The 22,505-nt window shown below is 56.7% G+C and overlaps 1 protein-coding gene across 2 annotated transcripts; it reads right to left on the reverse strand.

Moving 5' to 3' along the window:
• Positions 1-369: 369 nt before the first annotated feature.
• On the reverse strand, positions 370-13,704 carry Tnfaip2 (TNF alpha induced protein 2). 2 transcript variants are annotated; one of them, XM_076847943.2, is made up of 12 exons: positions 13,618-13,704; positions 10,564-10,921; positions 9,642-10,293; positions 7,445-7,559; positions 7,179-7,301; positions 6,897-6,997; positions 6,178-6,276; positions 5,598-5,721; positions 4,616-4,738; positions 4,225-4,380; positions 3,941-4,062; positions 370-2,141 (listed from the first exon to the last, which is right to left on the reverse strand). In XM_076847943.2, the coding sequence occupies exons 2-12, from the start codon at positions 10,904-10,906 to the stop codon at positions 2,000-2,002; spliced, it is 2,100 nt and encodes a 699-aa protein (XP_076704058.1). In that variant the 5' UTR covers positions 10,907-10,921; positions 13,618-13,704; the 3' UTR covers positions 370-1,999. The 2 variants fall into 2 exon arrangements, with proteins under 2 accessions (XP_076704058.1, XP_076704059.1); XM_076847944.2 differs by lacking the exon at positions 13,618-13,704 and adding an exon at positions 12,328-12,376.
• Positions 13,705-22,505: the final 8,801 nt, after the last annotated feature.

Here is a 22,505-nt window from a genome sequence, read left to right on the forward strand (position 1 = left end):
CCCCTCTAATGCCTCTCTTTACACCTGGGGTGACTCCACTCCCTGATCCACCCACCCATCATTCATCGTCCAGCCAGCCATTCCTCCTTCCACCTGCCCATGCACTCCCTTATCCACCCACTTATCCATCCATCCTTCCCTCTGTCCTTCCACCTGCCCACACACTCCCTTACCCACCCACCCATCCATCCTCCCATCCACCCACCTGCCCATCTACCTATCCTCCTTTTGCTCATCCCCCCAACAATTCTTCAGCAGTCTGCTGGGCGCCAGGCTCTGTTCTAGGCACTCTGAGGGCAGAGAAAGTGGCTAAGGATGACCCCATCCCCACCCCAACTGTGCAGCTCCCCAAATAAGCCACTATCCACAGCCACTTTGAAATCAGTTTAATATCAAGCTATAAAAACATCCTGTCCAGAGTATAGATATACAAAAGAAGTACTATCAAAAATAATAATAATATCAACAATATCAAACAAACTAATTCCTAAGATTTTTGTGCATGATTCACACCCGCCAGTTGGCGGCCAGTTCAGTAAGGCAGTACCTGTGAGGAGGGGACAAACCCAGAGAGCTGGCTCCCCCCAGCTGGGTCAGAGCTGGGTCTGAACGGGCCCCTCTTGTGCTGAGAGGGAACTTTCAGGCACAAAGAGGGGCAGGGCCTTTGGGGCAGCAGAGACCTCCAAGGGAAGCTGGATTCCTGTTTCCCTGGGGGAGAAGAGGTGCCCCTACATGGCGGGGGAGGGGTGGAGGCCGTCTGGGCAGAATAATGGCCCCAAAGGCAGCCATGTCCTAATGTCCAGAACTGTGGCTGTTAGGTGACATGGCAAACGGGAACTAAAACTGCAGATGCAGTTGAGGTTGTTATTTAGCTAGCCTTAAAATAGGGAGGTGATCTCGGATCCTCTAGCTGGGCTCCATGTAATCACAAGGGTCCTTAAAAGTGAAGAAGGCGGCAGAAGAGGTCACAGTGTGTGGATGTGAAAAGGACCCAACCAGCCATCGCTGGTTCTGAAGGTGGAGAAACCAAAAGGCAAGAAATGTGGGTGGCCTCTAAAAGCAGGAAAGGGCCAGCAGCTGACTCTCCCCAGAGTCCCCGAGTGAAGGTGGCAGCTCGATTCTGCCCTGCATCAGACTTCTGATTTACAGAACTTGAGCTCTGGTTCTGCTCCACTCAGTGCAGGAACTCGTTACCACAGCAACAGGAGACCAAAAGAGCTCGGTTGCTGGCTCCTCGGCCGGTTTCCAGATGGGAGGGTGCACAGACTGCCCTGGGGCCTGGCCTTGCACAGGGCAAGGAGGACCTGAGAGGACCCAGGAGGTCCTTGGCCCTGCTGCAGGACACACCAGCCTCCTGGGACCCTCTCAGGAGAAACCCTTGGGGACTGCAGGGCGCTCTGGAAGTGGGCTCTCATGCTACCTCTACCCCAACTCACCAGGGAACCCCTTGGGCCCCATCAGGGGCACCATGTAAAAATGCATCTTTCTCTTCCAGTTCCATCTTCAATTTCAGTCTTGCTTAGCCCAGCTCATGGCAGCCGTGGGCAAAGGAAGCAGGTCGAGTAAGGCTCTGCCCCTGGCCCTAGGGAACTGGAAGAGGCACTCAGGCCCACCATGTGGAGGAATGTTAGGAGACAGGCTGTAGGAGGACCCTGGCTGGGGATGCCCCAGGATCCCTGGCCCTGGCCACACCATCACCGGCCTCCCTTGGCACACACACATTCAACCATCATTTACAAAGAGTTTCTTAGGTGCTGCCATCATCTCCCACAGTGGATGCTCCTGCAACACTGGACATGTCAACAAAGTGGGGTCCATCTAATTCCAGCTGCCCATGTCCTATTCAAAGTCAGGACCAGGCAAATGCAGCAGCAGCATGTGAGAGGCACAGGAGGGTCATGGAGCCAGTGCTGGTCTGAACAGCCCCCAGTGGGGCAGCTTTCACCAAATGGGGTGGTGCCTGGTGCTCCCTGGGTGGACACAAGCAGGTCAGGAAAAGCTAACCAACCTTTATAAGTGAAAATAGGGACCTAGAGGGCTGCTGTGCCCCCGTGTTGATGTCCAGGATGTTCCGGATGCTCTTGACTTCACTGTTTGTTAGGTTCCCCTTGATGGCCAGAATGGCATTCAGGTGGCCTTTGCTGGCAAGGAGAACATCCCATCAGTCTAACCTATCTCCAACACCCCTGTTCACACCCTCCTGGCCCCACAGACTCTAGGCCCTGCCACAGAGCCCTGCAGCCAACCCTCTGCCCACCAGAGGGCCTCACTCTCCCTCCCCACTGCCCTCCAGCCAGGCCTCTGTACTAGCTCTTCCTCACCCTCTGGAGGTGACCAGCTCCTTCCCACTCTCTAGGTCTCAGCTGAAACCTCACTTCCTCCAAGTTTCCTCATCTCTGAAGTCAGCACCCCCTATTTCTTATGCTCTTGGTTAAACTCTACAACTCAGGGCTGTCATAGTTATTTGCCTCTTCATTGCCCCTGGCTCAACAGTGCACAAGCAACCTTTGGTAGGACTGAGGCAGCCCGTCTTATACTTCCCTGCACCCCAGTGCCTTAACAGTTTGAACAGTCCTTAATGGGGTCAACCTAGCTTAGCCTAGTCTAGCCCATGGCTGATTCACTGTACGCATCCAGAGCCTGGCACCCAGCAGACTGCTGAAGAATTTTGGGGAGGATGAGCAAAAGGATGGATAGGTAGATGGGAAAGTGGGTGGATGGGAGCACGGATTGGTGGGTGGGTAAGGGAGTGCATGGGCAGATGGAAGGATGAATGAAGGGATGGATGGATGAGTGGGTAGGTGGGTGGGTGGGTAAGGGAGTGCATGAGCAGATGGAAGGATGAATGAATGAAGGGATGGATGGATGAGTGGGTAGGTGGGTGGGTGGGTAGATAATGGAATGAATGGGCAGGTGGAAGGATAGATGGAAGGATGGATGGATGGATGGATGGGTGGGTGGATGGGCGGATGAGTGAGTAGATGAGTGGGTGGGTAGATAAGGGAGTAGATGGACAGGTGAAAGGATAGTTAGATGGATGAATGGATGGATGAGTGGGTGGGTAAGTGAGTGGGTAGATAATGGAATGAATGGGCAGGTGGAAGGATAGATGGAAGGATGGATGGATGGATGGATGGGTGGGTGGATGGGTGGATGAGTGGGTAGATGAGTGGGTGGGTAGATAAGGGAGTAGATGGACAGGTGAAAGGATAGTTGGATGGATGAATGGATGGATATGGATAGATGGATGGCTAGAAGGATAGATGGATAGGTAAACAGGTGGCTAGGCAGGCAGATGAGTAGATGGTTGGATGGGTTCTCATATGGTAGACAGATGAATGGATGAGTACTGCGGATCAGCCATGGGCTAGACTAGGCTAAGCTAGGTTGATCCCAGTTAAAGCCTATTCAAACTTTCCCCACTGTGTCAGAGGACCCAGCCCAGAAAGCACAACGTCCATGGCTCATTGGCCCTCAGGAAGCCAGGGACTAAGCCTCCGTCCTGACAAGAGCCCCGGAGCCCAGGCATAGGTCCAAGCCCCCAGGGACTTGTGGGCCAAGTGGTAAAATCTGATCTCTCTGGTCTGCTTCCCCTCTGTGTGGCAGTCTCAAGCAAAGCTAAAAGCATGGGCAGTGGAGCTCCTGTCTGGCTTTGTCATCTTAGCTCTGCCTCTAACCAGCCATGTCACCCTGGACACATTCCTTTGCTCTCCAGGCCCCAGCTGTATAATGGAGATAAGCAGTGCCACCCTGTAGGGTTGCAGTGAGGACCAAACACGAGCCCCCAGCCTAGTCTGTGCCCGCACAGGCTGGACACCACCACGTGCATTCAGTGAAGCCTCGGCAATTGTGCTGCACAGGTCCTGGAGAGGTGGACTCCACAGTAGGACCAGACAGGGCCACACGCTCTGCTTAGATCCTGAGGGTCCCTTGTTCTCACCTGAAGTCAGGGTACCAGGTAGCATATGTTGCCACCTCAATCTTGATGGCACTAGGGTCTTGCAGGCGAATGATTTCAGCGAGCGTGGGGAGGGCAGGATTCAGCCACGTTGCAGTGGAGCCCTGTGGGCACAGGCCTGGTTGAGTGCCCCTGTCCTCACAGGCATTTGGTACCCAGCGCTCAGGCAATAACTATCAGGTTCAGAGAGGCTCCCAAGTGCTACCCTGGACCTGAGGGGCTGGGGCCCATCCCTTGGGGCCTGGGGAGAGTGGGCAGGGGCTCACGTTCTTAGTGCAGAAGTCCTGGATGACACTGGCGTTGGCTAGGATGTGCCTTGCCAGCTGCTGCTGCTGCTCGGCAGTCTTGAGGACCAGGCGCCGCTTGCTGAGGCGGATGATGTACTCTTTCACCAAGTGCAGGTGCACAGCCTCCAGGAGCTCCTGGGTGGGCAAGCAGCCACGGCGGTGTGAGCCAACGGCCAACGGGGAGCTCACTACCTCCCTTGAAGCTCAGGAATCCAGAGGGCAGATGCCAGAGCAAAGGTGTGCACATGTGTGCCCCTGTTCCCGTGTGTGTGTGTGTGTGTGTGTGTGTGTGTGTGTGTGAGCATGTGTGGATGTCCACGCATGTGTTAGCTTGAGTGTCCAGGCTGCTACCAGCCCAGGGCCTCCTCACCTCCCGGAAACAGTCATGCAGCTCTGAGAACTCAGGCAGCCTTCCCTCCACGGTGCCAACAATTTCCTCTAGGGTTTCCTCAGGCGCTGCCCAGCGGGTCTGTGTGAACCTCTTGAACAGCGGCTGACAAGGAGAGAGGCAGGATGTCTGGTCACGCCCTGTAAAGGAAGGGCTCAGACGCCCTCACACAGACTGGTCGGAGGGCAAGGGACTCAGGGACTTCCAGGGACGACCCGTGCAGAGCTCAGGTCCCAGACAGGAAGTGGAGGCAGGGTCTGTGTGCCCTCCTCCAAGGTCACCCAGCTGCAGCTCAGGACCTGGACAGCCTGTCTGCTGGCCCTGGGACTTTTCCACTGTCTCCTTCTTATATAAATAAATTCCTGTGTAAACAATACCTTGTGTTTGGCTGGGCCTGTGAGACCTGTGCCAAGTCACTCAGGGTCACCACTCACAACTTTTATCACCCACAGCTGCCCCAGCCTCCAGTCCCAGACTCTGGGCAGGGAACCCCTCCCTCTGTCTCTCAAGCAACCCCACGGCTTTCCCCCTCTGCAGACTTCTTGGCCTCCAGGAATCGGGGTCTTGGCTGCCAAAGACCCTGAGCATCAGAAGTTGGAAGGTAGGTGTGGGGGTTGGGAGGGAAAAACCTGGAGGAGATTAAGGGAAAGTATGTAGTAACTTGGGGACAGCGGAGGCCACGTAAGGAGGGACACTGAGGCTTCTTCAGGCACCCCCAGCCCTAGGGCCCCACTCTCAGGACAAGCACCAGGACCACCAGGTGGGTGAGTCCAAGAGCCCTCTGGGGCCCCACCCCCTGGGCACCCCCTGCCCCACTGCAGCTTCCCTACACGTTCCCCCCAGAGATCTGGGGCAGGTGCCACACCTGGGGTGCTTCTGCCATTCCTCCCAAGCCCCTCCCAGGCCGGCCCGCCCTCCCAGCACTGGGCTTAGGAGGCTCCACAGGGAAAAAAGCTCCCACTACCTTCAAGTCCACAAATAGGTTTTGAAGCAGGGCGTCAAAGCCGTGAGCCTTGAGTTCACTCAGGGGGTCCAGCAGGTAGCTTCGGGGATCCTGTAGTATCTGCCACTTCTGCTCCATGGATGTCCTGGATGGTGGAGACAGGAAGTCACACCAGACTACCCAGCCTACAGCCCCACACCCAGTAAGCCTAGATGAATCTCCCTAAACCTTCCTTTCACTTTCAAACCCTCAATGGCTTCCCATTTCCTGAGGGACCAAGTCCAAATCCTCCCATCCACGTGCCCATATCCCAGCACACACCTGCAGCTCATCCCTTTTCACCTGAGGGCAAGTTACTCAGCCTCTCCTCCCCTGGGTTTGCTACCTGCTTAGCAGGCATGATCCCTGTGCCCCTCCATAGCATCACGAGAATAAAGCAGCCAGTAAAACATCTGAATGATGCCAAACACTGAGGCTGCTCCACACCCCAGTCCCCAAGGCCTTGCTAACTTTAATTCCACACATTTGCTTAAGCAGTTCCTACTCCCTCTGAATCTCACTACCCTGTTTCTGTGCCACATAACCCTCCCAGCATCCTCACCGGAAGGACAGGCAGTTGTTGATGTTGGCAATGATGTTGGCCCTGTAATTCCTCAGTTGTTTGCCTCTTTCCAGAAATTCATCAAAGGCACGCTGGTAGCTGTCAGGAACAGAGGGGCATCTTTAGGACCAGCATGAACACCAGGACCACAGCAGCCTCCAGCCCCGCTACAGTCTCCCTGGTTCACACAGCACTTTTCTGTGTGATTGTCTCTCTGTGACCCAGGGAGGGGCCGCTAGCCCCTAAGCATCCTATCACTGGCTGTATAAGCTAAGGCCAGAGGGGCCAGAGAGGTTGCCCCAGGGCTCTGCTGTCCCAACTCCTCCCCAGGCCCCCTCTACAGCTGGGTGACCAGAAGATACTCTGGTTGGCTCCTCAGAGGTGGGGAGCACCCAAGTTAATCCTGGGAGTGGAAGAGGTGGCAGGGGCCTAGGCTCCTCATGATCGTGCCCTTGGAAGCTGGAGACTGCTCTGCTTTGAGTTTGTGGGCAGAGATAAGAAGCACCACAGTGAATCCTGGTTGAGGTCACACCACCTGAGGCTCAGTGCCTAGAGGATAGAGCAGAGGTCAGAGGATTCCCAGCTCCGAGTGACAGGGGTGGGGAGCAGGGCTGATCTTGCCTGGATTCCAACAGGAGCACAGGGAGGGACATGATTCTGAGAGAGACAGCTACAGGGACACCCCTGCCCTATTCCCATGCCAGCTGGGGCACACCCACCTCCTTAGGAGCACGGACAGTTCCACCAGCAGGACCTGCTTCATCTGTGTGCCCAAGTCAGGAGTGATGTTTTCGGCCTTAGCCTGGCCCTGGGAGACAATCTGTGGGGTGACAGTAGGTGAGCAGAGCAGGGGCCACCTGTGGGAGCATGCTAGAGCAAGGGGGGTACTCAGACATGGGCCCATGCCTGCACTAGGAACAAGGGGACGTGGTTCTGCTGGCACAGGCACAGGCTGGCTGTGTGCAGTGTGCACCGTATACCCGAAGGACAGACCATGGTACCTGGATAATGTCGATGGCCAGCTCACTATGGCAGTGACCATCCAGCCTAAGGGGAGCCACATCCTGGGCCCAGTGCTGTGACTCCATCTCTAATGCTCGGGCCATCAGCTCCTTCACATTAGCCTGGAGGAAAAAGGGGCAGGTCACTGTAGCACTGACCTGGCTCACCTGGAAGTATCTGTCATGCTCGCTGCCCGTGTTGTCTATCTCTGAGCCTCCCCTCATTTTTTGACCCCACCCCACCCTGGCTTAGACAAAGGACTTACAGCCTCGCTGGACAGGAACGTGGCCTCCAGCAGCCGAATCTGCTTTGGGGGCAGAAGGCTCCCAAGACTGACATCCTGAAGCTCCTCTGCCAGCTTGGGGCTATTGAGGATGTCACTGTGGGCAGAACAAGGCTGGCATGAGAACTGCACCCACTCAGCAGTGCCCACCCAGCAAAAGCCCACCAGGTGCCACCCCTCGGCACTCCCCACCACCGTGCCTTCTCTTACTACCCTCCCACATTCCTGCTTTGAAACAGTCTCCAGAGTCTGTCAGCCTGAAACATTGCCCCAGCCCCTGCCAGTTACCACCATCTCTCCTCTAGCTAACGGAGTCTCCTCCCATCTCCCTGCTTCCCCTCAGGGGCCCAGCAATGCCTCCCCACCCAGAGCCGCCTTTCAAATCTGATCTTCCCCCTTTCCAAGGCTTCCTCTCTTGCACAGATACAACCCAGCCCCTTACTTTAGTGCCTCTGAGACATACCCCTCCCTCTCACTGTGACCCAGCCCTGCCACCCCTGCTGCCCCCAGACAAGGGCCAATCCACATGGGAGGACTGCCTCAGAACTGCTCCATGGAGACATGTGGCTACCTCTCTTGGCACTTCTGCAGGATCCCAGAGCTCCTGGGGGACCTGTGCAGCCCTGGCACTTCCTAAGGGCCCCAAAAGCTTAAGAATGACCCTCCCTATGCCCCCTGCCCAGTCTGGATGCATCTGTGTCCCTCTCTTCCCCACATGTCTGGCTACACAGGCCTCAACAGTGCCCCTCTGGACTCAATGCCCACACTGGTCCCAGTTCCTGTTTTGCTAACCCCATAGGGGCCCTCATGCTAGGAGATCTCAGGGTCACTGGGACAGGAAAGCTGACCGGCAGAGGTGTGAGTGCCCAACATTTCCTGATGAGTCAGGACAAGCCAGCAGGAACTGGCTCAGGCAGGGCTGGGTGCTCTGTTGCAAACCTGCCCTGTGCCCATTTCTTTTTTTTTTTTTTAATTTTAATATTTAGTTTTTAGTTTTTAGGCAGACACAACATCTTTGTTTGTATGTAGTGCTGAGGATCGAACCCGGGCCGCACGCATGCCAGGTGAGCGCGCTACCACTTGAGCCACATCCCCAGCCCAGCCCTGTGCCCATTTCCCCATGCCCTGCTGGCTCCTCACCTGCCACTCCACTGTGCCTTTCCTCTGGCCCTCCCCCCAGGTGGACCATCAACACTATCAGAGCCTACTGGCCACTTGGCAGTCCACAAGATCCTCAGACACTGTCCACACTGTCTACACCCCAGCCTTCCCTCAGGACAGGGGACAGCAGGAGCTGAGTCCCTTAGTAAGAACCCCTGGTTTCCGTTGCCTGGGTATTTTCATGCTGCAATATGAGGCTCTCCTCAGAAGCTTGGGTGAATGACAGGCACACTCAGGAATCCAGAGTCTGAGCCATTCAGAGGATGCCCAAGGCTACATCTAGCTGGGTACCAGCTGCCCTTGTTGGCATAGCCAGCCTCCCACTGAAGAGCTGAAGCCCTTGGTGACCAGAACCTGGACCTGTTGTGGGCTCACAGGCAAACCTGCACAACAGGGATCTCTTCCACAGGGCACCTGGTCCTACCTGACCCCTGCTAGCTCTCTTGCCCAGGGTTGCCCCTACAGCATGCTAGATAAATCTACACAGGAGCTCTGCTTAGCTCCCAGGGTGACCCTGCCTTTGGCAGGAACGGCATCATCCCTCCTCCCTTCTTCACCACCTGTATCCTCCCTATCCTCTGTGGCCTGACTCTACATTTGGCTGTGAGCTGCCTTAGAGCAGCTGGAAGTGCTGCCTTAGAGACCTGGAGGTCCCTTGCTCCTCCAGGCCTGGCTTCCCCTGTGCCTGGTCACCCCTGCCACAGCCCTTCCTGCTCTGCTTTACCCCTCTCCAGACTGGGACCTCATGAATGAATGACAAATCGCTACCATTCTCTGTGCCTCAGTTTCCTCAACTGAGAATGTGACTGGGGCCCAGGAAATTTTAAGATTTCAAGTGCAAAGCAGACTCAGGCCTAGAGCCTGCCTAGTCACTGTGCCCAGTCCCTGGAGGCGCAGCCTCAGCCCTTTGCGCACAAACCCACTATGCTTTTCCAGCCCAGCAACTCTGCGACTGGCAGGCGCTCCTCCAAACCCTTCCTGCACAGGGACCCCCGCCCAGCCACCCGTGCCTGCTCACTTGGGGTAGAGGTTCTGCACCCAGAGCAGCAGCAAGTAGGTGTCACGCTCGCAGAGCTCGAACTGAGCCATGGAGGCCAGATGGGCCGCGAAGTGCTGGTGGTAGCTCTCAGCATAGGTGGCCACCACGCCGAACTCGGCGGGGAACAGCGGCTTCAGCCGCTCCACCACGGCCTCCAGGTCTTCCTTCACGGTGCAGCCCAAGTGCTGGAAGATGCTCTCGGCCTCTGAGCGGCCCTCGGCGCCCGCGGCCGGCCGTGTGTCTAGGCGCTCTGCCGCCACCTCCGCCACGACGCTCCGCCACAGCTGCAGCCAGCGCCGTGGGCGAGTGGCCGCCAGCGCTGCCGCTCCAGGCGCCTCCGCCGCCGCCGCCGCCGCCACCACTGCCTGGCGGTCCTCGCGCTCCTGCTCCGCCACTACTGCCAGCGCCTGGCGCAACCGCTCGGGCGCCGCCTCCAGCGGCCGCCGCAGCACACCCAGCACCTGGTCCCGCAGCAGCACGTACAGCGCCTCCACCTTGCTCTGGCGCCGCACCAGCTCCTCCTCGCTCGCGCCCCCCGCCGCCGCCGCCGCTGCCAGCTCCTGCTCCAGCACCAGCAACGGCCGCGCTGCCTCCAGCCGCCCTTGCTCCAGGGCCGCCTTGAGCTCCTCCACTGCAGAGGGGACCCGCGTGAGGCAGGGCCCGGGGCTTCAAGCCGATTGGGGCAAGGGGCGGCTGAGTCCCCAGGGGTAAGGCCAGTGCCCAGACAGGATTCCTCCCCACTCGGGGCCCCAAGACCAGGGGCACAGGTGAAGGAGGAAGATGGACACCTCCCTGCCCGCTCTGTCCTGGGTGAGGGCCCCTTCGCTCCCATGCCCCATCCATGCCCAGGCCTGGACCAGCGCTAGGCAGGCCCCCAGCCCCAGCGGTAGTTCCAACCTACCTGTGGGGATAGGGCCATCCAGCCCCGGCTTGGACTCAGGTACCAGCGGGGGCTCAACCAAGCTGGGCTGACCTCTCTTCTTCTTGCCTTTGGTGAAGATGCTGAACATATTGGACAGTACTGTGGGCTTCTTCTTCTTTGCAGCCTCTTGCTGCTCCTGATCTGGAGCTACCACAGCCTCGGGAGGTGGCACCAGATCCTCGGAGGAGGCCTCTGACATGGAGGCCTCTGACTCACTCTCTGATACGGAGGGCAACTTTTGTGGACTTCCAGGAAAGTTGAGAGTCCCTGGCACAGACTGCTGGCCAGGAAGGCCTTGGAAGAAGGTCATCATCTTCAGCATCACCCTGGCTCAGTCCTGCAGGTTACGGGTAGGGGATGAGGGGCCAGTGGTCACAGTGGGCTGGCCCCCAGGCATGAGCACACAGCCCAATGGCAGCACTGAGTGCCTCCTCTGTTCTCACCTGTACAAGCAACAGGGCCCTGGAAACCTCTTGGCCCAGAAGAGCACCAACAAGGCCCCCTCCCTAGCCACAAGAGCTTCAGCTTGCATCTCTCCTAATACCCACAGGCCCTCCCAGAATCGCTGCAGAGGCAGGAAAGAGGCTGGGGACAACAAGTCTCCCAGATGAAGGGGCTGTTCCTGCATTTTACAGTCCACCCTCTTGGGAAAAATGGATGGCAGCTAGAGAGTACCTCTGTGAATCCCACAGAGAGGAGGCAGGGCACAGGCTGCTGTCCCTTTGGACAGAGCAAAAACACAGGTCAGAATGGCCAGGGCCATGTCAGGGTCAGAGAATACCCAGAAGCCAGCCTGAAGCCAGGCCTCCCCCTACCTAGCCCCAGCTGCTCATTCTTCTTGCCCAGTTTTTATGTGGCTGTGGGGTCACAGAAAGATGCTATGGACAGAAGCACAGTTGGCTGAAGGAGAGCGAATCCTGATTCTGTACATACACTGACCCCAGGGCCCAGGTCTGCAGAAGACATAAGGCCCCTTAAACTTCAGAAGGGAAGCACCTTCCACAGGGGAAAGGGGCTGATCCAGGCACAGATTTCCCTGAAGTCACACAGCAACTCTGTCTGGAACCCAGGCATCCTGTCTCCTTCCCCACCCTGCCTGCTCCCAAATGGATTGACATCATCATCAAAAAATTTCCAGTTTCTGTGCCCTTCCTGGGTGCCCATCCCATCTTTTCCTCTCTCATCCAGAAACCATGCTATTTAATCTTAAAATAGCCCTGTGGGTTTGGAACTCAGGTCATCTGTTCCAGAGTCTGGCTTTTCCTCTACCTCTGCATCCCCCAGTGCCCTAAAAGCTGCACCCAGAGAGGCAGGACCCTCAGCATTGTTAGAGCAAGGCTGGTACCACCAGAGGGATCTATGGTTGACCCTGAGGGCAGGAGCAGAGGCTGGGCCTCTGTGGTAACTGTGTAACCCATACACAGTGCCACCTCCTGCCCTACCCTCAAGAATAAATACATTGAGTCATATCTCACATTCATCAGGATGACTCTGGGTAGCCTGCAACAGCAAATAGCCTGATCCACGCTTCTGAAAAAGCCATTGCGGCTACACACGCGAGGGACTTGCCCAAAGCATAGCCTATGTGGAACACTGGAGCAGTCCTCTCGCCTCAGCCCTCTGCCTTCACCAGCCCAGCTACCCTATTTCCTGAGGGCTTGTCCTACACTTTGGAGCTTGACCAGAGCCATCTGGTTGACCAGGAAGCCTGCGTTCCCCCTTCCCAGCCCCTACCATCCTCACCTACTGCTCTTGGTAGAGTTCCTCAGTCTGGACCTCAGCTGTCCTCCTGGAACCCTGTCAGCCTGAGAGTTCCAGAACCAAGCAGAGAGTACTATGGGGGATCCCAAGCCAACCAAACTCCCCAGGCTCAAAGCCACCAGGCATTCTGCCCCTCCTAATCCATCCCATTTTCATGCCAAGCACCCAGAGGAGGTAATCTGACAGGCAGGGCTACTCAGCCCCACTCTGGGGGCCTAGGCACCCTTGCCCTCCTCCTGGGGTAAGGGAGAGGTGACCTGTCCTACACCTTCCAATTGTACACAGCTTCTCACTATTTGGCTCTATGTGACCTCCAAGCTTGGTTCCTGCAAGTCCCCACAGAGTGTCCAGGCCTTCTCTGCTATTTATGGCAGAGATCCAGCAGCAGCAGCACCTGGACCTTGATTCTCAAAGGCAGCTGATGCAGTAGAAAAAGAACTGGCTGTGGGCTCAGCTTCACCTCTCACTGGTGTGTGGACTGGACACCCCTCTTCTCAGAGACCTTAATTTCTCCATCTGTGCAATGGGGAAGAGACCCTCACACCTCACAGTGCTGCTGAGAGGATGTGGTAAAAAACCACAAGCCAAGTGCTAGCACTTGGTTTGGCCTGGTGAGAGTGAGTTTCCTGTGTCCTGTGTGTGTAGTGCCACACCGTGCGGCCTAGGAGGGGAGGAGACCTTCTTTACACCAGGCTCCTGGCTGCACCCACTGAGGCACAAAGGTGCCTGTTTAAAGGCACATGGTGTTAACCACAGCCTGTGGTTCAGCAGTGGTACCCGGAATCCCAGACACCATACCCCTTCTTGGGTCAGGGCTGAGGGCCATACAAAGCCTCCCCTGGTCTCTGGCCTGCCACCTTCTGTCCTGGGGTGATAGGACAAGCGGCACACCCACCCCCAGATGAAGATGCCCAGACACAGTCAGGGAGGGTCTTAACCTATAGCCCTGGAGTCCGGTGGGGACACTGGCCTTCAACTGCAAATGGGAGACTTTGTATCTTTGTCCCCAGTCCGGACCCGTCTTCCCAGGGTCCGAGCTCTGGGTCTAGCGCCCCAACCTCAGCCCCAAACCTCTGTGCCCTGGTGCGCAGACGCTCAGCGAGCGCACAGGTCTTGGTTTCCCCAGCAGAAGCCCTCATAGCGTTCCCGCCCGTGTCCCCTCAGCCACTCCAGGCCATTCCTTCGGGGAATCTTGCCGCGGTCTCGGGGTCAAAGAGAACGGGACGCCGGCGGAGCAGGGAGGACAGACGCCAGGCGGCGGAGGTCACTTACCGTGTCGGGGCCAGGCCGCGGCTGTACTGGCCCGGGCGCCGCGCAGCCTGAAATAGTCGCCGACTCCGCCCCGGCCCCGCCCTCCGCGACCGCGGAAAACCCGCGGGCCGAGGCCAAGACCCCGCGCGGCGAGGGCTCGTCCCTGCGCGGGCCTGCGGAGGGGAGCGAGGGCGGGGTCACTGCTCCAGCAGCCAGGACGGGCTGGCGACGCTGCAGAGCGTGGCGGGGTAAGTGGGGGGCGCGGAACGGCTCCCCGGGGCCCCGACCCACCGGGCGCCGGTCCATTGTCCGACGACGGCCTCTGATTGGCTCTCTGGGAGGGGCCTGCGCCCAGGGCCGCGCCCCCGCGTCCCAGCCAGCCACAGCCCTGCCTGGCCTGCGCCCCCTCTCACCCCAACGCCCAGCCTCGCCAGGTCGCCCCTCTGGGCACCCTTTGGCGAGTAGAGTCTTGGGAGAGGGCTTCCTGGAGGAGGCGCGAAGGGAAGAGGGGCCGCTCTCCACAAGGCCCCGTGCTGGGAGCGTCTCCTGGCCTGTTATTGTCACGCCTTGCTTTAAGTGATGATGTCCCCTGTCCCCGGAAAGGTGAATACATGAGAGGCAGGAATACATGACAGTGGCAGTCTGATTTCACCTCTAGACCTGCAGGACACCGTCTGAAGCACTTTCCCTTTCTGGGGCTAAGACTGGGCCAGGACAGGCTCCTGAGACCAGGCAGGATCAGGAGCACAAGGCCCAGGCAGCAGGCTCAGCGTGGTCTCGGGCAGGTCATACCTCTTTCTAGGTGTCAGTTTCCCTGTCTGCTCGCTGGTTCTCAGGGTGTGTTTTGGGGGAGGGGGAGGTGAGGAGAATGGGTGGGCTGGGATAAAGAGTTGACCCCTGGGCACCTCCCTCCCCTTCCTATTTCACATCCCAGGGAGTCCTGCTCTCTGGGAAGGATCCTGTCATTCAGGAATTTCCTGCTGGGCACCAGCTTCCCTTTTGCTTAGAGTGGAGCCTGGGCTCCTCCCTGCCTTTTGTTGCCCCACCCCCCACACCCCCCACACTCCACACCATCCCCATACCCCACCCCCCACCCCCCCCACACACACCCACACCCACTGCCTGCTAGCCTGGCACTGGTCTTTGAGGGCCAGGAGGGGTGACTAAGTGGGGGAGACTGGGTTTTGAAGGTGTTCCTTGGGGCTGAGAACTTTTTCCTCAGGAGTGGTGGCCAAGTGCCAGGTTTGGGCTTGGACTGTCATCCATCCTTCCCTAGGGTGTCTCAGAGGTGGGTGCAAGAGGCTGCCAGGAGGAAGCTTTAAGACAGAGAGAGTCCACCCCCTCTCACAGAGGCCTCCAGGGATGACATTTTTCAGAGGAGCTCACAGAGCCACAGTGCTCAGGCTGGGGGTCATCCCATCCCTGCTATAGTACACAGATGGGGAGACTAAAGCCAACCAGACAGGGGACAAAAAGGATGAGAACCAAGGGTCCCTGGCCATTGCCTCCCTGCAGCCTGTGGCTCACTCATTGTGCAATCCCCTCGTGACTCACCCGGCCCCCCTGCTCCATCCACCCCTCTTCTAATCCTAAATAGATTGGGAAATTGCTGGGGAACTCTGCAGCTCAGCAGGGAGGGTTTCTCTTCAAGCCATCTGCTCAGAGCCCCTGGTCAGTGTGGACTTCACAGGACAGTCACCAGCCTGTGCTGGCTGCCCACAGTGGCTCACCCAAGCAAGGGCTGGAACTGAAGAAACAGAGCCTGCCTGCAGGCCATCCCTAGAATGTGCAGCTGCCCCAGATATTTCCCTTTTCTGAGTGCAAATCTGGAGGTCAAAGGTCCTGTCCCCAACACAAGGGAAATCTTTCGAAAATGGGGCTCAAGGGAGGGCAGAAGGATAATATCCAGTGGGGCAGGCCCACAGGACAGGAGCTATTTTAATCCCTTCTTGACAGTCCCCAAGAGTCCAGGCTCTTCCCGAGGGAGCCAAGGCAGCCAGGATCTCCAGCACCCACCCCACCCCGCGCAGGAAATGAGCATCATGTATAGGACCATCTGCTGTCTTGGTCCCCACCTCCCCCAGAGAGAACTGGCAAGGACTAGCTAGGGAGCCCAGGACAGAAGTTATAGAGGCCAGCACCTACATAGAAGCCCAGTGCACTCCTTGCGTGAAACCCAAGGGCTCATTGGACACATGGGGCTTCCCCTCTTTTCCCTCTGCTCAAGTAGCAATTACTGTTTTTTAATTTGTAGTACAATATGTATAACATAAAATGTACCATTTAAGTGTACAGTTCAGCGGAATTAAGTACATCGGCACTGTTGTGTGCCCATCACCACTGGCCATACACAGCACTCTCTTCATCTTGCACAACTAGAACTCAGCCAGGTGCAGTGGCACACGCCTGTAACCCCAGACACTCAGGAGGCTGAGTCAGGAGGATCATGAATTCGAGGCCAGCTTGAGCAACTTAGAGAGACACTCAGCAACTCAGTGAGACCCTATCTCAAAACAAAAAGAAATAAAAATAAAAAAGGCCTGAGATGTGGCTTAGTGGCAGAGCACCCTTGGTTTCAATCCCTAGTACAAGACAGAAGTGGAACTCTGTCCCCATTATACAATAACTCCCCATTCCCTTCTCCCCTCAGTCCCTGGCAACCACCATTCTCCTCTGTGGCTTTGACAACTCCAAACATCTCATAGAAGTGCAGTGATACCGCACTTGTCCTTCTGGGACAGGCTTACTTCTGTCAGCATCACGTCCTCACGATTCCTGCATGTTGCAGCAGGTGTCAGAATTGCCTTCCCTTTAGAGTCTGAATCGTGGTCCATCCTATAGATGGACTACATTTTGATTCTCCATTCATCCCTCAGTGGACGTTTGGGTTGCTGCCACCTTTTGGCTACTGTGAATAGTGACACTGTGAGCATGGGCCCTGCACATTTCTGTTCATGTCCCTGCTTTCAGTTCATCTGGGTATACTAGTTGACGTTGATCCTCAGGGGCCAAGCTCTATTCTAAGTTCTTTGCAAGCGTAATTGACTTCATCAGACGACTGAATGAAGTGGGTACTGGTGAGGAAACTGAGACACAGATAGGTCCAGTCGTGTGCCAGTCGGTGATAGAGCTGCAATATGCCATACTGCTTCTCCTCCAATGCTGCTCAATTTCTGAAATGCAGCTTGATTAAATAAGACACAAGCCAGGCGCGGTGGCACACACCTGTAATCCCAGCTACTCAGGAGGTTGAAGCAGGAGGATCAAACCCAGCCCAGGCAACTTAGCAAGACCTTGTCTCAAAATTAAAAATAATGATAATAATAATCAAGGCTGGGGATGCAGTTCAGTGATGGAGTGCCTACCTAGCATGTGTGAAAACATGGGTTCCACCCCAGTGGGGAGGGGGAGGGGAATCAGACACAAGGAAGGACTTCCAAGCCTGTGATGCAGAAATAGGAGACATTGTCCTCTACTTCTTTCAGGAAAAATCCCAATATTTTTCATTACCTTGTTCAGTCAACTAATTAAACCTCCACCCCTGCCCTGTGGTGCAGGGGGGCTGACCCAGCTCTGGCAGCCTCTGGCGAGAGGACACTACAGGGTGGTGTATTATTTGCCCTCCCTAAATTCATTCTCTGACTCTCTGGAAACGTCGCTGGAGGGAAGCTGTCCAGCAGAGGGGGAAGTTGAAGGCAGAACAGACAGCATTCTGGGCTGGGCTTGGTGGCTGCAAAGGCCAGGTGGGCTGATCAGGCAGCTGCTGTAGGAGCTCTTGAGTTGCTGGGCCTGACTCCAGGCAAAGGACTGGCCAGAAGGCTTGGCTGGCAGCCTCAGTCATGGGGTGGTGCTGGCTGTGGAGTGGGCTGCCCAGAGGAGCAGACCAGGGCATTCACAGATGTCCCCAGTCCTCCCACCGTGGCCAGACCCACTTCCCTCTGTGTGATGACTTGCATTTCCCACGGCTCTTGTCTTGGCTCTCAGGACACAGCCTCTTCCTTTCACTTCTCAGGCCATCCCTAGACCTGGGACCCTTCCTGGCGCCTCTTATTCCCTGGGGGCCCACTCACTAAATGCACTGGGCTGACCTTGTATCTTCTGTTGACAGAAGAGGAAACTGAGTCTCAGAGAACCTAGGCGTACACAAAGCTTGAAGTTTTGAGGCTGGTACTCCTGCCACCACCCAGTTATCCTAAGAGAGGAAGTGACTTGTTCAGGGTCATTTATAGCTGCACAGGGCTTTGGCTGGAGTCTGATGACCTCCCTGGGATCATGGGATGACCAGGACAGCTGACCAGGAGCCACCCTCAGGCATACCCTCCTGTCCGAGGGCATTCACCAGAGGAGACACACAGGATAGGCGGTCCTTCCCCCAGGAAGCTGTTCATCCACTTTAGCCCCTCTCTCCCATGAGAAAGCCAGGCCAAGGACTCCTTTTGGTACTTGGCAGAAAGGGGAACTGAGGCCTGAGGAGGCCTGGCCTCTGAGGGGCTCAGTGAGCCCAGCTCTGTAAGACAGAGCCACATGGTAGAAGGCCAGGCCCAAGGAGCAATGGGACCCTAACCCCAATGGCCTCCCAAGGGCCTTCTGGAGGTGCCAGCCCTGACAAAACTCACGGGGGTGAGGGATGAGATGGTCCTCCCCAAGCTGGGCTGTCTCGCCCCTAGGTTCCCCCATGCAGTCCCCCATCTTTTCAAAAGGGCTCTGGTAGTGATACAAGATGCCACAGTCAGCTTCCCTCCCTTCAGCTCCTGGGGCTGCCGGGGGCTGCCTGGGGCTGCCCAGGGCCAGCTGCACATGAGCTCTTCCCCCAGTCGATGTGATTTCCAGGAAAACAACCCATGAGCTCAGTTCACTAGGGCGTCCTCCCAATGACACAGGCTCATCACTGGACAGGAGCTCTCCCGGGAATCCCAGCGCTTCATGGGGCTGGGCAAAGACGGGAGGGGAGGGAGGCTGTCCCAGACTCCCACCAGGGAGGGTTGAAGGAATGGATTAAAAGAGACAGAAATAGCAACCACTGGGCATAAAGGGCACAGCCTTCAGCACCAGGCCCTCCTCCAGAATGTGGTACTTCTGGGTTCAGCAGCTGGGCTGGAATCCTAGCTGTACCACATCATCACTGAGCACAGCTGCAGATGGCAGGCACCCCAGAAAGAAGAACAGCTCTTGAAATTTCTCCTTGCCAACATCCAGAGGTCCTATTGTTGGGGATTCTATCCACCTCAGAGCCTTAGGCTCACTGGCTGATTTTACAGGGACCAGGAAGAACTGTCCCATATTCCCACTCCAACCCCCTTCAGGAAGCCAGGTTCTCCAATGGTGCCAGTAACTTCACTTTTCATATATATTCCTTGGGTAAGAATTGCTTTTACGAAGGTGAAAGGATGGGAAGGAGACTTTCACCTTATGTCTTTGAAGAAAGTTTTTGATTTTGATCTATGTAAATGCATTACTATCCAAAACATTATTAAAGGTGAGAAATGAAAACACAACAAGTAATTTTAAAACAGCTAATAAGTGGGTGATCTATGTGCAGATATATAGAAGGGTGTCCCTGCAAGGAGGAAGGGCCTCTGCAGTGACTAATCCAGGCCCCACAGGCCCCAGCAGAAGGAAAGACTGATGGGGAGGTGTGACGTGTCCAAGTTTCACTTCCCTTCAAATGTTTTCGGACAGCAGGAGACCCAAGAGACCAAGCCGCTGGCCAGGGGCTCCTGGCTCCCAGCATAGCCCCTCTACTAGACAAGGTCGATCCCCAAGACCAAGAGCTCCGCGAAATCGCCCTCGGCAACAGCATTATCTATCACAGCAGGCCCTGCCCACCTTCCACAGAGGCTGGCGGAGGAGAGGCCTGTCCCTGTACAGCCTGTCCTCCCCGGGGCCTGGTGGTGGATGGTGAGTGGCCCCTGTGGCCTGCTGCCATTCCCAAAGGGGATTTTTGTGGTAGCAAAGGGAGGAAGTGAGATTGGTGATGCAAGGTAGTCTTGAGGACCCTGTAGCCTCCTGTCCCAACCTGGGCAGTGGTGAGGGGCTCTGTAGGAACCCCTGCCTAGCTGCTGAGGGTGCTGCCCCCACATACAGGGGACTGCTGAGGACTGAGGTCAGGAAGGAAGGAGCCAGGTCACCAGGCAAGGAAGGAAGAGGGAGAGGCTGTGTGGTCACAAGTGACATGCTGACTGCCACCTGAAGCACGCCATATGTGGATAGTCTCACTCACCCCCGAGCTCCCTCCCTACTGGGTACTCTCTCCTTTGTTATAGACAAGGAGTCTGAGCCCCAGAGTGAAGGGACCGCAGGTCACCAGTGAGGGGAGAGCAGAGCTGAGACTCCATCACAGTCCCCAGACCCCAGCCTCCTAGGCTTTTGCAGTTGGCACACTCAAGCCTGGGCTGAGCCTGAGCCCAGGGACCAGGAGGGGCAGAGGGTCACAGAGGCTACTAGGTCCTAGTCTGAGCTGGTGTGAATGTTCAAGTCCCCTGCTCCCACCATACCCAATGTCCTTAAGCCAGCAGCACACACAGTGTACCAACCTACAGACCTGAGCTCCTGTCCTGTGCATGGCGACGTGGGGTCCCTGCAACTTCTCACTTCTCTCCCAGCCTGGCCTGGCTTGGAGCTCAGAAAACTCAGAATAGGTTTGGTCTCAAGGACCTGGGACTCAGTGACGGAGACCAGAGGCAATCCCCAATGCATGAAGGACTCCAGGAAATGGGTGTCCATGGTGGAAGCCAGGCTGGGCCCTGAAGAGAGACGAGCCATAGGCCACACTGTGGGGAAGTAGGGCCAGGTAGAGGCGGGAGACCAGGGAACAGCTGGCAGAGCCTGGGATTTGAGCCTAAAGGCAAAGTGGATGGTCTCAGGCTGTCCTATTCCATGACAGAAGCAAGGAAGCAGGACAAGAGCCTTCTGTCCCAGGGGGCCCAGCCAGACAAGTAGCCAAAAAGTCCAGAAGCAGCTTTCAGAGCCAGCACCCCCGCCCTCCTCTCCTCTCTGGACAACAGAATGGCCAAGGGAACACCCTAGACTCTTCTCAAGGCCTCATGAGACCTAGAAGGCAAAGGGAATAGGAGGATCCCAAGTAGCCCCCACCTTCTAGGCAGAAAGGCCAGTGGCCAGAGCCCTGGACCTGAACCAGTCTAGGCTCCCCCAACCCACGGATCCAGCCCCACTGACTGCACCCTTGTGGAAACTGCCATCGGCCTGCTTCTGGCTGGGCCTAGAGGAGCTGAGCCCCAGCCCCTGGTCACTGCCAGACTCATGAGAGCATGCACATGGATGGCGAGTGGGGATCACTCTGATGTTCTGAACACAGAGGGGCAAACCCCTGACTTCCTATCTCTAGATCTAGAAATCCTCAGGAAGAGGACCCTGAGGTTCTGAGAGGGTCTATGCCTAAATCCGTGCCTGCATTACAAAGCTCTGGTCAGGCAGAACCTGCTCAGCCCTGGAAGCCTCTTCTGAGTCACCTTCAGGGGCCTCCCCAACTTCATGCCTTGCTTGACACTAAGGGTCCCCCACTCCCACATCCAGGGACCTTTTGACTTTTGTAGGCCCTCACCTGGTGGGGCTCCTGGGACATGAGTCAGAGGGAGGCCAGGGGCCTGTCTTTGTGCTGGTTCTTCATCCTCCCCAGCCCTTTTCACAGCTGGAAAAACTGGGCACAGAGAGGGAAAGGAACTTGCCTAGGGACTGGGGTGCCACTCAGTGGTGGATCCTGTACTTAGCATGGGCAAGGGCCTTGGTTCAATCCCCAGCATCAAAACAAACAATCAAACAGGAAGTTGCCAACTCCTCACCACTGAGAATTAGCAGTCAAGACCAAGCCCTCCCACATCTTCATAGCCTGGGTTGGAAGCCTGGTCAGGCCCTGGAACATCACCTTCAGCCAAAGGCTCAGGCAGGGTCAAGCCAGTTAGAGTCAGGGTCAGAGTCAGGGGCTCAGTGAATAGCTTGGGCTTCAAAGGTAGGCTGGGGTAGCAGGACCTCTTTGGGGAGAACCTGGTCAGATAAGGCTTCCTCTCCCACCCCCACGCCCACACTGGGGATTGAACCCAGGGGTGCTCAACCACTGAGCTATACCCCCAGCACTTTTCATTTTATCTTGAGATGGGGGTTTCATTAAGTTGCTCAGGAGGACCTTGAACTTCCAATCCTCCTGCCTTAGCCTCTCCAGTCGCTGGGATTATAGGAGTGTGCCACTGCACTGGGCCAGATTGCCTATTACCCTCCTCTGAACCCTATCGGCCACTCTCCCAGCAGGACACTGGTGGCTGCTGGGGGTACATGCGGGGTCAGGCAGGGGGAAAAACTGGCCAGTATTCTTCCCTTAGAGCCCTCCATTAGGGCAGTTGCCCTTCTCACATTGTGAACCCTGGGTTATGCAGACCCAAGACCACTTGCCCCAGTGCCAGCCTGTTTCTCTACCAGCTCAGGCACTGCCTGACATGTGAGCACTGGCAGTCCCTGCCCCCACCCAGACCTGAAGCCTGGGAACCCCAACAATACCTTACTTCCTCATTCCTGCCCTGCCTGATCCCACCCCACCCTACCCAGGGAGGTCTGGATAGTCCCTTGCCTGCTCTGCCTCTGGCTTCAAGCCCTGGTGCATCCATGGGGGAGCAGGGACTGCTTCTGGCAACTGCTCCCAGAGGTGGCCAAAAGCTGAAGGCACTCAGCCCACTTGCCCCAGGTCCCCAGCTGACTCAGACCTGGCTCTGTGTCCCAGTGCGAATCTGCCTGGGTACTGCCCCCCTGGCTGTCCAGAGAGCAGGGAGGGGCCAGGGGGAGCTGGGAGAGATGCATCCCCCACTCACCTAGTACCTAAGCCCTCAGGAGATAAAAATTCATTGTTGGGATGTTGGCCCACCCTCAGTTACTTGGCCCAACTCCAGCCAGGGTCTAGATCA

This window comes from Callospermophilus lateralis, chromosome 3 (genome assembly GCF_048772815.1).
Source record: "Callospermophilus lateralis isolate mCalLat2 chromosome 3, mCalLat2.hap1, whole genome shotgun sequence".
Classification (NCBI taxonomy): Eukaryota; Metazoa; Chordata; class Mammalia; order Rodentia; family Sciuridae; genus Callospermophilus; species Callospermophilus lateralis.

Bases quoted from the DNA above. Each gene is read 5' to 3' on its own strand.
- Tnfaip2 (XM_076847943.2), bottom strand. From the start codon at position 10,906: ATGCTGAAGATGATGACCTTCTTCCAAGGCCTTCCTGGCCAGCAGTCT. The intron at 4,381-4,615 runs GTGAGGAGGCCC...TTGCCCACCCAG, and splicing joins TGCATGACTGTTTCCGGGAG to GAGCTCCTGGAGGCTGTGCA. The intron at 4,063-4,224 runs GTGAGCCCCTGC...CTGTGCCCACAG, and splicing joins AGGACTTCTGCACTAAGAAC to GGCTCCACTGCAACGTGGCT.